Source organism: Aquarana catesbeiana, linkage group LG01 (genome assembly GCF_042186555.1).
Source record: "Aquarana catesbeiana isolate 2022-GZ linkage group LG01, ASM4218655v1, whole genome shotgun sequence".
Classification (NCBI taxonomy): Eukaryota; Metazoa; Chordata; class Amphibia; order Anura; family Ranidae; genus Aquarana; species Aquarana catesbeiana.
In genome coordinates, this window is record NC_133324.1 from 652,941,489 (window position 1) to 652,954,165 (window position 12,677).

Below are 12,677 nucleotides of genomic sequence, written 5' to 3' on the forward strand. Positions count from 1 at the left end.
AAACAAAAAAATTAAAAAACTTGATTTTAAAAAACCAAAAAAATTAAAAAACTTGATTTAAAAAAAACAAAAAAATTAAAAAACTTGATTTTAAAAAAACAAAAAAATTAAAAAACTTGATTTTAAAAAACCCAAAAAATTAAAAAACTTGATTTTAAAAAACCAAAAAAATTAAAAAACTTGATTTTAAAAAACCAAAAAAATTAAAAAACTTGATTTTAAAAAACCAAAAAAATTAAAAAACTTGATTTTAAAAAACCAAAAAAATAAAAAAACTTGATTTTAAAAAACAAAAAAAATTAAAAAACTTGATTTAAAAAAAAAAAAAAATTAAAAAACTTGATTTTAAAAAACCAAAAAAAATAATATACAAACTTTATTAAAAAAAAATAATAAAAACAAAAATAACTTGATAAAAAAAAAAAAACATAAACAAAAAAATTGCTTTAAAAAAAAAAAAAACAAAACAAAACTTGATTTTCCCAAAACAAAAAAATAAGCCTGTTTGTGAAAATCAAAAAGCCAAAAATATTTTTTTGTGGATTAGGTATAAATATTTAGATATAATTATATTTTGCTACATTATTAAGATATCATTCTATTTTTGTCTATGAACATTTTATACTAAATGCAGAACTGAATGCATAACAGCCATTAATAAAAACATCTCCTTATAGGAATTAAATAAATGTGTGGTTTGTTATTTCAAGGCTCAGTATCATTTTAGTTATAATTGTAAAAAAGTTGTTTACAGTGGCAATGGAGCTTATTTAGACATTTAAAATTACAATACAGTTGGCACTACAACTGCTCGACCATAACCTAGGAGACAGCCCAAAAGAAAGGCAAGCAATAAATATAATGCAAGATTTCATCAATAATTTTTTTATTGTCAAAAATTATATATCCTGGCCCATTGCAATGGCCCCCCTACCCATAAAATAATTAACATATTGCTGTCTAACTTGACGGGCACTTTGGGGGGCCAAGCCAGTACGGACAGTATCCAGGCCTGTAAGGTTGGCTTCTATTTGTCCGGCCTCAGGCCCAACTGTGCCTATATAATTTGGAGAATGCTTATTTAAAAAGTTGTGCAGAATGCAGCACGATAAAATGATAAAATTAAGTTTGTATTCCGCCAAATTAATGGCTGTTTGAAACAGGCGGAACCGGCTGGCCAGAATTCCAAACGCATTCTCAACCACTCTTCTAGCTCTGGCCAGCCGGTAATTAAAAACCCTCCTCTCCGGGGTGAGGGTTCTTTGGGGAAATGGCCTCATGAGGTGCTTGCTGAGAGCAAAGGCTTCATCGGCAATGAAGACAAAGGGGAGTCCTTCCACGTTATCCTCATCAGGTGGCAATCCCAGGCCACCACTCTGGAGACGCTGGCAGAACTCCGTCTGGGCAAATACTCCTCCATCCGACATCCGGCCATTCTTCCCCACGTCCACATATAAAAAATCATAGTGTGCCGACACCACCGCCATTAAAACAATACTGTGGAACCCCTTATAATTAAAATAATATGACCCCGAATGGGGTGGTGGCACAATGTGGACATGTTTCCCATCTATAGCCCCTCCACAATTGGGAAAGTCCCAACGGCTGGCAAAATGGGATGCCACAGTCTGCCATTCCTGTGGCGTTGAAGGAAACTGGGAAATCAAACAAGAAAACCAAAATCAATTAATTTTGAAGCTAACATTGCAATAAAATTAGACAATTAAAAACATTATTCCCCAGCATCAGTATAACATTCAATAATTTAATTGTTCTGGAATAACTAATATGGAAAGGCACACTTATCAGATTGCTCACCCCCTCTGATGGAACATTGATTACATTTTAGGGGGTTGTGAAATCCCTAAAAAAAATTACTTTTAGGACACGCAGGAATTTAGGGACTAAAAAGGCTACAAGACTGCAGTTGTCGCACTCTGCAGGTGCAGTTGCTAACCAGCTTACAGTAAATGAGGTAATGTAAAAAGGCATTCATGTTGCAAGGAGTACACAATCACATGCAAGGGCAATTAATGAAAACACTTTGAGGCTTGCATATGATTTGATGATGGAAATCAGCAGAGCTTCTGCTCATTTACTAAAGCACTGGAACAAATGCACTTGTAGAGTGCACATGCATTTTGCAAAGTGCAACATATATTTGCTTTAGACAAATCAACACCACAGAACATTCCAGCAAATTTTAACGAGGGTGGGGGTGGGGGGGTTGTGAAATCTAGATAATTGCTCATTAGCAGCACACTATTTGGAGTGAGTTTAGGTGGGGGGGGGGGTTGTGAAATCTAGATAATTGCTCATTAGCAGCACACTATTTGGAGTGAGTTTAGGGGGGGGGGGTTGTGAAATCTAGATAATTGCTCATTAGCAGCACACTATTTGGAGTGAGTTTAGGTGGGGGGGGGGGGTGGGGGGGTTGTGAAATCTAGATAATTGCTCATTAGCAGCACACTAAATACACTCAAACAAAATACATTCCAAATGAGTAGACTAGGTGGATATGTTCCCATCACTTCATGCTGGGAAGGTTATTGAAGGAAAATATACATGCATGACAAAAAATAACAGGAAAAAATTCCAGCATGTGTGAGGATAAAAAGGGGACATTCACACTATATTGCAATGATGGTAAGTAGTGTTTGAAGCAAGAAATACATCACATTATCAAAGATTACATAAAAGAACATGTGATGCTAATAAAAGAAAAATATCTTACCTTAATATAGTCCTTCTGCAGGACCTGTATGATGGCAGAACAGGTCTCTGGGATAATGATCCCCAGAGCCTGGGGGGAGATGCCTGTCGAGAACTTAAGGTCCTGCAGGCTTCTCCCTGTGGCCAAATACCGCAAGGTAGCGACCAGCCTCTGCTCCGGAGTGATGGCTTGCCTCATGCAGGTATCCTGCCTGCTGATATAGGGGGTCAGCAAAGCCAACAAACGGTCAAAAACGGGGTCCGTCATCCGGAGAAAGTTCCTGAAATCCTCAGGATTATTCTCACGGATCTCACGGAGCAAAGGCATGTGACAGAACTGGTCACGCTGAAGCAACCAATTCTTGGTCCATGAACTCCTCCTCGCCCTGTTCATGGACTGGTCTTGGGCTGAAGAATAAACTACAGCACCAAGCACATACAATGCACGAGCTCTACGACGAGTACGTACAGGTAACATGGCTTCAAAACGGTCGGCTGGTCAGAACGCACTAAACAGAACGCACTGAAGAACAGCAAGGCCTGTGAAGAACGACCTGAAAATCAGGAACGAGCGGCCAATAAAACAAAGATTTCTCAATGCCAACTGACCAAACGCACTGAAAAGCAGATACAAACCTCACAAGCACAGACTGAACAACAGTTAAAACGAACTGAAAAATACGAGTCTCACAAGCGCGAATCGTCTCTCACCAAACTTCTACTAACACGAGATAAACACGAGATTAGCAGAAGGAGCCCAAAGGGTGTCGTACGGGCTATTGAACTTCCGTTTTATAGTCTCGTCGGACTTGGTGTACGTCACCGCGTACTAGGCTGTCGTACTTTTGTGTGGTCGTGTGTGTGCAAGTCCGTTCGTAAGAAAGTCTGCCGCAAGTCCGCCGAAGGTACGTCGGAAGTATGTCGGACAGGCTGTCGGACTTTTGTAGACGAAAAGTCCGACCGTGTGTACGCGGCATTAGTGTTTAACCCCTTCCCTGCCAGTGTCATTTACACAGTAATCAGTGCATTTTTATAGCACTGATAGCTGTATAAATGACAATGGTAACAAAATAGTGTCAAAAGTGTCCAATTTGTCCGCCATAATGTCACAATCACGATAAAAATTGCAGATCGCCGCCATTACTAATAAAAAAAAATTGATAATAAAAATGCCATAAAACTATCCCCTATTTTGTAGACGCGATAACTTTTGTGATAACTTTTGCGCAAACCAATGAATACACGCTCATTGCGATTTTTTTTTACCAAAAATATGCAGAAGAATACAAAATGTGTTTTTTTTATATAGTTTTGGGGGATATTTATTATAGTAAAAAATATTGCTTTTTTATCAAAATTGTCGCTCTTTTTTTGTTTATAGCGCAAAAAATAAAAACCGCAGAGGTGATCAAATACCACCAAAAGAAAGCTCTATTTGTGGGGAAAAAAGGACATCAATTTTGTTTTGGTGTAACGTCGCACAGCCGCGCAATTGTCAGTTAAAGCGATGCAGTGCCGAATCGCAAAAAATGCTCTGGTCAGGAAGGGGATAAAATCTTCCGGGGCTGAAGCGGTTAAAAAACAAGGACATGACATGCAGCCAGCTCAAAAAGTTCAGCAAACGCGTTTCACACACCTTCACTGCACATTGCTTTACTGAATAAATTATACAATGGTAACTAGTGCAGTGTGTGGCTCAGATCAGGTTTTCTTTTTAAAGCTGCACTTTTCTCAAAACCCCTGCTGATCTCTTAAGCTTCCCAAACGGCTCCTCGATGTAATATTGACCAATAGGGAGTCTTGGAAAAGTCCTGGCTGGGTGCCAGGAGAGGCAAAGGGCAAAAACCAAAAGACGCACAGAAAACAGCAATAGGAGGAGAGATTAAAGAAAGATTAGGAAGGCAGTAGGAGAGCGAAGCACTTTGTCATATCTTACACTCCAGCTCCCACTGTTTGGTCTTATGCAGCGTACACACGAGCAGACTTTTTGACCGGACTGGTCTGACGGACCAAGTCCGGCGGACAATCCGATCGTGTGTGGGCTTCATCGGACCTTCAGCGGACTTTCCCAGTCGAAAATCTGATGGACTTTAGATTTGAAACATGCTTCAAATCTTTCCGACGGACTCGAGTCCGGTCGAAAAATCCGCTCGTCTGTATGCTAGTCTGACGGACGAAAACCCACGCTAGGGCAGCTATTGGCTACTGGCTATCAACTTCCTTATTTTAGTCCGGTTGTACGTCATCACGTACGAATTCGTCGGACTTTGGTGTGATCGTTTGTAGGCAAGTCCGTTCGCTCAAAAGTCCGTCGGAAGTCCGTCAAAAGTCTGACGAAAGTCCACCGGAATGGCCGTCAGACTTTTGTTGCCGAAAAGTCCACTCGTGTGTACGCGGCCTTAGTGCTTTAGCAGCTATGGTTGGACTTTGGGACAAAAGGGAGCAGTATATTGCACAACAAGTTCAGTGATGGAAACAGGAAGTCCAGCTACAAATCTCCCTACAGGACATCAGTATTAAAGAAAGACTAAAGAATAAATAGGTAACCCATGTATAGAAGGAAAACTTTACCTTAATCCGGACTTCACCTGCTTTTGGTGGTTGTACTTCAATTTCCTCAATTTCCAGTGGCTGATTTAGGGCCCAAGCCACAGCAGCTTTACATTTAATAACCTATAAGCAAAACATACACCCTGCTATAAGAGAGCTTATTTAGTACAGTAGTAGAAAGAGTCATTCTAAAATAAAACCTGATCTTAGTCTTAAATTTAGACACCATGATCCTAAAAACACAGGTATTTGAACACTTATTGGCAACACCAGAAATGTTATAAATGAGGACAACTGTTGTAAAATTAGCTTTTCTTTAGTTTCCACGGCACAATTTTCTATTTACATAATTTAATTATTTATGGTAAAGGTTATCCAAACCCGAGAACAAAAATGTATTAAATTGCAGCTTACCAGCCCTTAGATTTATTAGCTGTGTTTTTTCATTTTCTTTTTTATATTTACTTGGTGATCCTGCCATTTATACAATGCATGTCCTTGGATATCTCGCACTCAGCAAACTCTAGGCTGCTTGCTTCTAATTTGAACTACTGAACCCCACCCCCCACCCCCATCTCTATAACATAAGGACAGGTGTTCTGTATTCCACAATGGGTGAAATCGGCGGAACATGACATAGATTAGGGCAGAATGGGGCTCTCAGAAAGGTAGCAGCTTGGCCCCTTATCTCTTCAACTGACCTTGATAAGGATTGCAATGGGCACAGAGAACTGCCCTATTTGCATTGTCTGTACTGCCATGGCTCCATCAGACACCAATCAGCTGTATTTTTCCTGTCTCCTTGATGGGTGCTAAGAGTGGTTGCAAAAAGGCCTTTGAGGCTAGGCCAAAAGCAGTGAGTTCTATCCCCCTGGGGGAAGTGTACTGAGCTAGAGGTGTAGATGCAGCAGTCCTGTCTCTGGAACAATATGCAGGGAGTCAAGAGCTGGATAAAAAGAGCCTATGTCAAGTCAGAGCCCTCTGAGTGGGTATTAATGAACCTTGGAAGGAGCAAGACTTTGCAAAAGGGACGATGGCTTAAGAGTGATATGTAATGTGCTGCTTTCACATGATGACTGCTGCGGTACGTCCATCAGATGTGTGATTGGCAAAGTGATGTCAAGTGACCCAGGATAGTATGCCCATGTGATGTAATTTTTCACTGTTCTTTACAAGAACACCAGTAATGTGCAGAAACTATATCATGTGGACACTCCTTTCTTTTGAATATAAAGGTTGGAAAGGCCTCTGGCATAAGATGGCAGAAGTCAAGAACTACAAGCAGGTGGGTTGTTGCCCTATCATAGAAAGAGTGGGAGAGGGACTTGTACCTCTTGGCGCCAATCATCAATCAATCACAAGCCCCTTACAGGGGTTTGTAAAGTGACTGTTGTGTGTAAAGAAGCAGAAGCATATATGATACATATTTCATGACTCCATATAACTTGTCTCGGACAATTGCATGGTCGCGCAAAACAGTACTCAAATAAAATCAAATAAAATGTATGTCCTTTTTTACTACAAATAGAGCTATCTTTTGGTGGTATTTGATCACCGCCCCATTTTTTTATTTTTTGTGCTATAAACAAAAAAAGACCAACAATTTTGAATATATATATATATATATATATATATATATATATATATATATATTTTTTTTTTTTTTTTTTTTTACTTCCTGCTATAAAACATATCCAATAAGAAAAATATTAAAAAATCTAATTTCTTCATAAATTTAGGTCAATATGTATTCTGCTACATATTTTTTGTAAAAAAAAAATCCCAGTAAGCATATATTGATTGGTTTGCGCAAAAGTTATAGCGTCTAAAAACTATGGGATATTTTTATTTATTTATTTTTTACTAGTAATGGCGGCAATCAGTGACTTACAGTGGGACTGCGATATTGCGGCGGACAGCCGGACACTGACACTTTTTTGGGAACCAGTGACGCTAATACAGTGATCAGTGCTAAAAACATGCACTGTCACTGTACTAATGACACTGGCTGGGAAATGGTTAAACATCAGGGGCGATCAAAGGGTTAAATGTGTGCCTAGCTGGTGTTTTCTAACTGTGTGGGAGGTGCTTGTACTAGGGGAAGACATTGGGTCTGCCGTACCCGCCCATCAGCTCCCGCTGTGAATAATCACAGCGGAAGCGAGCCGCCGGTGGTGCGCACTCACACCTGCTACCCAGAGGTGCAGGATCAGATATATACAGTAAGTGGTCCTGCACGCAGTGGCCACCCTGTAGCAGTAAAACTGCAATCGGGCAGTCAGCAAGCGGTTAAATAATAAACATGTTATACTTACCTGCTCTGTGCAATGGTTTTGCACAGAGCGGCTCTGAGACTTTTCTTTTCAGGGGCCCCCACTGCGGCTCCTCCCCCTCCAGCAGTGCCCTCAGAGAAAGCCGCTTGCCCTGGCCCCTTTCACACGTGCGGACCGTATGTCCGTATTTCATCCATCCGTTTTCGGATGAAATACGGACATACATGCATCCCTATGGGATAGCGGGTGTCAGCAGATGAACATCCGCTGACACCCGATATCATCCGTCCCCGCTCTCGTCCGATTCTGCAGACAGAGGAAAATCCTATTTTTCTATCCATCTGCAGAGCGGATCGGATGAACACGGACAGACGGTCCGTGCTCATCTGATCCCCCATAGGGGAGAGCGAAGATCTTACAGGGCGGTCCCCCCACAGTGTGCGGGTCCCGCCCTGTCATCTGCCGGCTCAGCTGGGAAAAACGGAGCGATCCCCGCTGAGCAGCGGATATTCACGGGTCGGATCAACATGGAGCCATCTCGTGTGAGAGGGGCCTTAGTTTAATTACAGTAAACAACAAAAGATTCTATCTAATACAGAGAAAACAAGTAATGGAATAATTGCAGCATACTGTTCCCCATATCAGTTTAGGATATGAAAAAAAATTACAGTTAGTCTAGATTCACATTTATGCGCCTGCGGTTGATGCATTTTTCAGGCGCGTTTTGCTGTTTTTGATGTGTTTTTGCATGCAGTTTTTATGCATTTTGTGTTTTTCGTATTGACAATGGATCTACATCAGGGGACATTGATTTTGGATTTTTAATAAAGGAATATTCAAAAACTGTGTTTGTGGCTTAACCTGGCATTAGTGGCTTAACCTGATTAGCACTAGCACATGAAAAACTTTTTTCAAAACAGAAAAACAAGATTATTCCAGTGAAAATGAATTATTTTATTTGGAAATTCTTTATCCATTATTATCACAATGGGAATCATACAACTCTGTAATGTAAAAGCATAAAAAGAGAGTACCAGCAAAGAATTTGTAGAGCTTAACCTATAGTGTGCTTTTGGGAAAAGGTATGGTATCACTGCATGTGTGGTAGGTAATATTAGAAAGATTGGGAAACCAGGGGGCAGTTTTCAAACGTGAGGGGGGGAAAGAAAAGGGAAAGAAGGGAGGATAAAGGGTAAAGTGGTAGGGAGGGATAAAGTGTATTAAATCAGTTGGGATGGGAGAGTGCACTGAGTGCCAAAAAAGGGGAGAACATAAGAGAAGAACTGAAGATGTTGAATATGTACTTAATTAGCAATATTACTTGCTACAAGTTTAAGATCTGGATTATTATTTATTTCGCCATGGAGGTCCGAACATTTACTGCAATTTCCACGTGTCATAACTAATTCTAATGCCTCGTACACACGATCAGACATTCCGACAATAAAATCGTGGATTTTTTTTCTGACGGATGTTGGCTCAAACTTGTCTTGCATACAAACAGTCACACAAATGTTATCGGAAATTCCGATCGCCAAGAACACGCTGACGAACAACACGTACGACGGCACTATAAAAAGGAAGTTCAATACCAAGTGTGCCACCCTTTGGGCTCCTTCTGCTAATCCCGTGTTAGTAGAAGTTTGGCGAGAGACGATTCGCGCTTTTCAGCCTCGTACTTTTCAGCCTCGTGCTTTTCAGTTCGTTACTGCTCTTCAGTTTGTGCTTGTGGGTTCGTATCTGTTCTTCAGTGCGTGTTGTCAGTTCCTATCTGTTTTGCAGTGCGTTGTTGTCCACTCGTTTCTGATTTTCAGATCGTTCTTCTCAGGCCTTTCTGATTTTCAGTGCATTCTGTTATTTCGTTCATTCTGACCAGCCGACCGTTTTCTAGCCATGTTGCGGGTACGTATTCATCGTAGAGTTCGTGCTGTACAGGGGTTTGGTGTTGGAGTTTTTTTTCTTTGACCCAAGTGCAGTCCATGAACAGGGCGAGTAGGAGTTCATGGAAGAAGAATTGGTTGCTCCAGCGTGACCAATTCTGTCACATGCCTTTGTTGCGGGAGTTCCGGAAGAATGATCCTGATGATTTCAGGAATTATCTCTGGATGACGGACCCCGTTTTTCACCGTCTGTTGGCTTTGCTGTCCCCTTATATTACCAAGCAGGACACCTGCATGCGGCAAGCCATCACTGCAGAACAAAAGCTCGTCGCCACCTTGGCGACGGGGGAGAAGTCTGCAGGACATCAAGTTCTCGACAGGCATCTCCCCCCAGGCTCTGGGAATCATTATTCCAGAGACCTGTTTTGCCATCATTCAGGTCCTGCAGAAGGACTATATTAAGGTAAGTTTTATCCTTTAACATCACATTCAATGTATTTAATGTTTGCTAATGTATTGTACTTATTTCATTATTCCCTAGTTACTATGATTGTAATATGCTGATTGTAACATGCTGTGAATGTCCTCTTTATCCTCATGCATGCTGGAAGCTTTTAAAGTTCCCTTTTCTGTCCTTCATGCATATTTGCCTTCACTAACCTCCCCAGCATGCTATCCTGGGCCCATACACACCTAGCCTAGTCACTTAACAATGTATTTTGTCAGCTCCATTGTAGTGCTTGCCCTAAACACCTCCTAAAATGTGTTTATATCGGGGGGCGTGGCCTGGCAAGCGATGGTGTAGGACGCAGCCAGCAGGAGCTCCTCTTGCCAAATCCTCCTGTTTACCAGCCTGACTGCTAATTGGACCGTTAGCACATCAAAACGGACGCTACACTGACCCGGGATCGGGATCCACTATGTCGCCTACAAAAAAAGCGCCTGCAACGGTGGACAAACTAGCCAAATACCGCCACGAGAGTGCCGAAGGGCAGGCCAAAGATGGCGCCGCCGCGTGCTCGGGAGAAGACCGCCAGGCCGCAGAAACAGCGAAAGTATTAGAGGCAATCGCAGATCTACAAACTAATCTCACTACTAAGATAGATGAGGTTAAAACAGACATCTCACTTCTCAGACAGGATTTACCCAAGGTGAGAGACAGAGTCACAGAAACCTAAGCACGCATCAGTACTGTGGAGGATACCCTGCATCCACTACAACACATGACAGAAGAAATGCAGCGCCAGATCCAACAGCTTCATTCTCACCAGGACGATCTGGAGAACAGAAGCCGCAGATGCAATCTCAGATTTATTGGATTACCTGAAAGAAGTGAAGGTAAAGACCCCGCAGAGTATCTGGAGAATCTCCTTATTGCCACATACGGCCGGGAGGCCTTTTCAGTGATGTTTGCGGTGGAGAGGGCACACCGCATACCTGCTAAACCCCCACCTACAGGTGCACCTCCCTGCACTTTTATTGCTAAATTCTTGAACTTTAAAGATCGGGATAAGATCATGCGACTTACAAGGGAGAAAGGAAATATAAGATTGGAAAATGGACATGTGGCTGTATATCCAGATTTCTCCAACGAAGTGCAGCGGAAAAGATCCCAGTTTCAAGATATCAAGCGCCGCTTGAGGATACTGCACCTCAAGTATGCCATGCTTTTTCCAGCCAGGCTCAGGGTTGAAGAGGATGACCGCGTGCACTTTTGTGAGACCCCCGCCGCAGCAATGGCATGGCTAGATCGCCGCGAAAGGCCGACCTGAAGTTGACACCACAAACATGGAACTGTGAGTACACTAACCCAACCACACTGAAGTTTGAGACCCCACAACAGCTTCCCCCTCTGACACTGGCTGGCAGCCTTGTACTGTGTTCTGTTTTCCTCACAGGCTGTTGAATAACGGTTAGGACTTAGACTACCCAAATCCTATAGTGATATGTGGGGCTGTTACAAGTTAGTAGGGGTTGGTGCTGATTCCTGTTCCCAACTCCTTTGACTGTTTTAGGATATAGATCTCCTGGTATGCATCCCAAATACTGGAACTATGTTGCTAATCGGCAGACAAATTTCCTTGCAAGAACAAGAGGACGCCATGCACACTCTGCAAACCTATACCACACTAAGATCAGAGAGGAATCGCTCCCATAGGGACAATGTTACTAGATGCAAATTACCAAGCACAAATCTCAAGCTTTGTACCTCCAGTGAGTTTTTTATGCTGGATGCCTGTTTTTTTACTTTATTTTTTCGTTAGGAGATGCATGCTCTCACCATGTTGGGGAGGTGTGTAGCTGGGAGGGAGGGTTGTTGCCCGATTACAGGGCCTAAGTTTGGAACTATATGTTATACACAAAGGGTTGATCAGATACCAGATATATATTCATACAGGTATAAATGACATGTTTGCAGATAATGATGTAATTCACAATAGGAAATATGCAAAGTCTATAGACAGGATAGCTCTGGTGGTCCGCTCCATGATGCACGGATGGATGCCTAAATGACTACACTTAAATTTTTGACCTGGAACGTCTGGGGAATGAGAGATAAAATCAAACGCACAGCAGCCCTTACATATTTAAAATCGCAGAAAGCAAATATTATAGTCCTCACTGAAACCCACGTTACAGGACATCTAAGATCCGCTCTGAAATGTCCCTGGATAGGTTGGGCATACCATAGTACACACACCAGCTTTTCCAGGGGAGTTACCTTAATGGTGACCAAAAACACACCATTTGAGCTTGTTTCTATGGAGTCGGACCACCAGGGGCGATATTTATTTTTGCATGCTACTATAGGGGGAATGCATGTGTTATTAATTGCGTGCTATATCCCCCCTCCATACAGCTCGGAAGTGGTCAAGGGGGGTTTATCTTTCATGGCCCAATATCCGACGGTCCCGGCTGTGTGGATGGGGGATTTTAATATGACAATGAATCCATATTTGGACCGCCCGGCACAGGCTGGGGCAGGGAAAAGCGAAACACAGCAGACTAGGCTAAGTAGGATGATGGAGGAATTTGCGTTAATTGACGTATGGAGATATAGAAACCCAAATGAAAGAGCATATACTTGCCACTCCACTAGCTACGCCACCATGTCCAGGATAGATCACATCCTAGTTTCCAAAGTACTTCTTCCTAAGGTTGTAGGGGCAGGATTTGCACTGAGGGCTCTGTCGGATCACTCCCCATGTTGGATACAGATGTCCATGCTCCCCAAGGCACCTATATCTGTCTGGAGACTTCA

At 42.1% G+C, this 12,677-nt stretch overlaps 1 protein-coding gene across 4 annotated transcripts in view; it reads right to left on the reverse strand.

The window, feature by feature from the left end:
• Positions 1-12,677, reverse strand: part of LOC141110150 (alcohol dehydrogenase 1-like) — a 74,838-nt gene that overhangs the window by 41,455 nt on the left and 20,706 nt on the right. For all 4 annotated transcript variants that reach the window (XM_073601375.1, XM_073601370.1, XM_073601366.1 and 1 more), the window contains one exon: positions 5,284-5,385. In XM_073601375.1, coding sequence (XP_073457476.1) covers positions 5,284-5,385 — 102 coding nt within the window. The remainder of the gene's footprint in view (positions 1-5,283; positions 5,386-12,677) is intronic.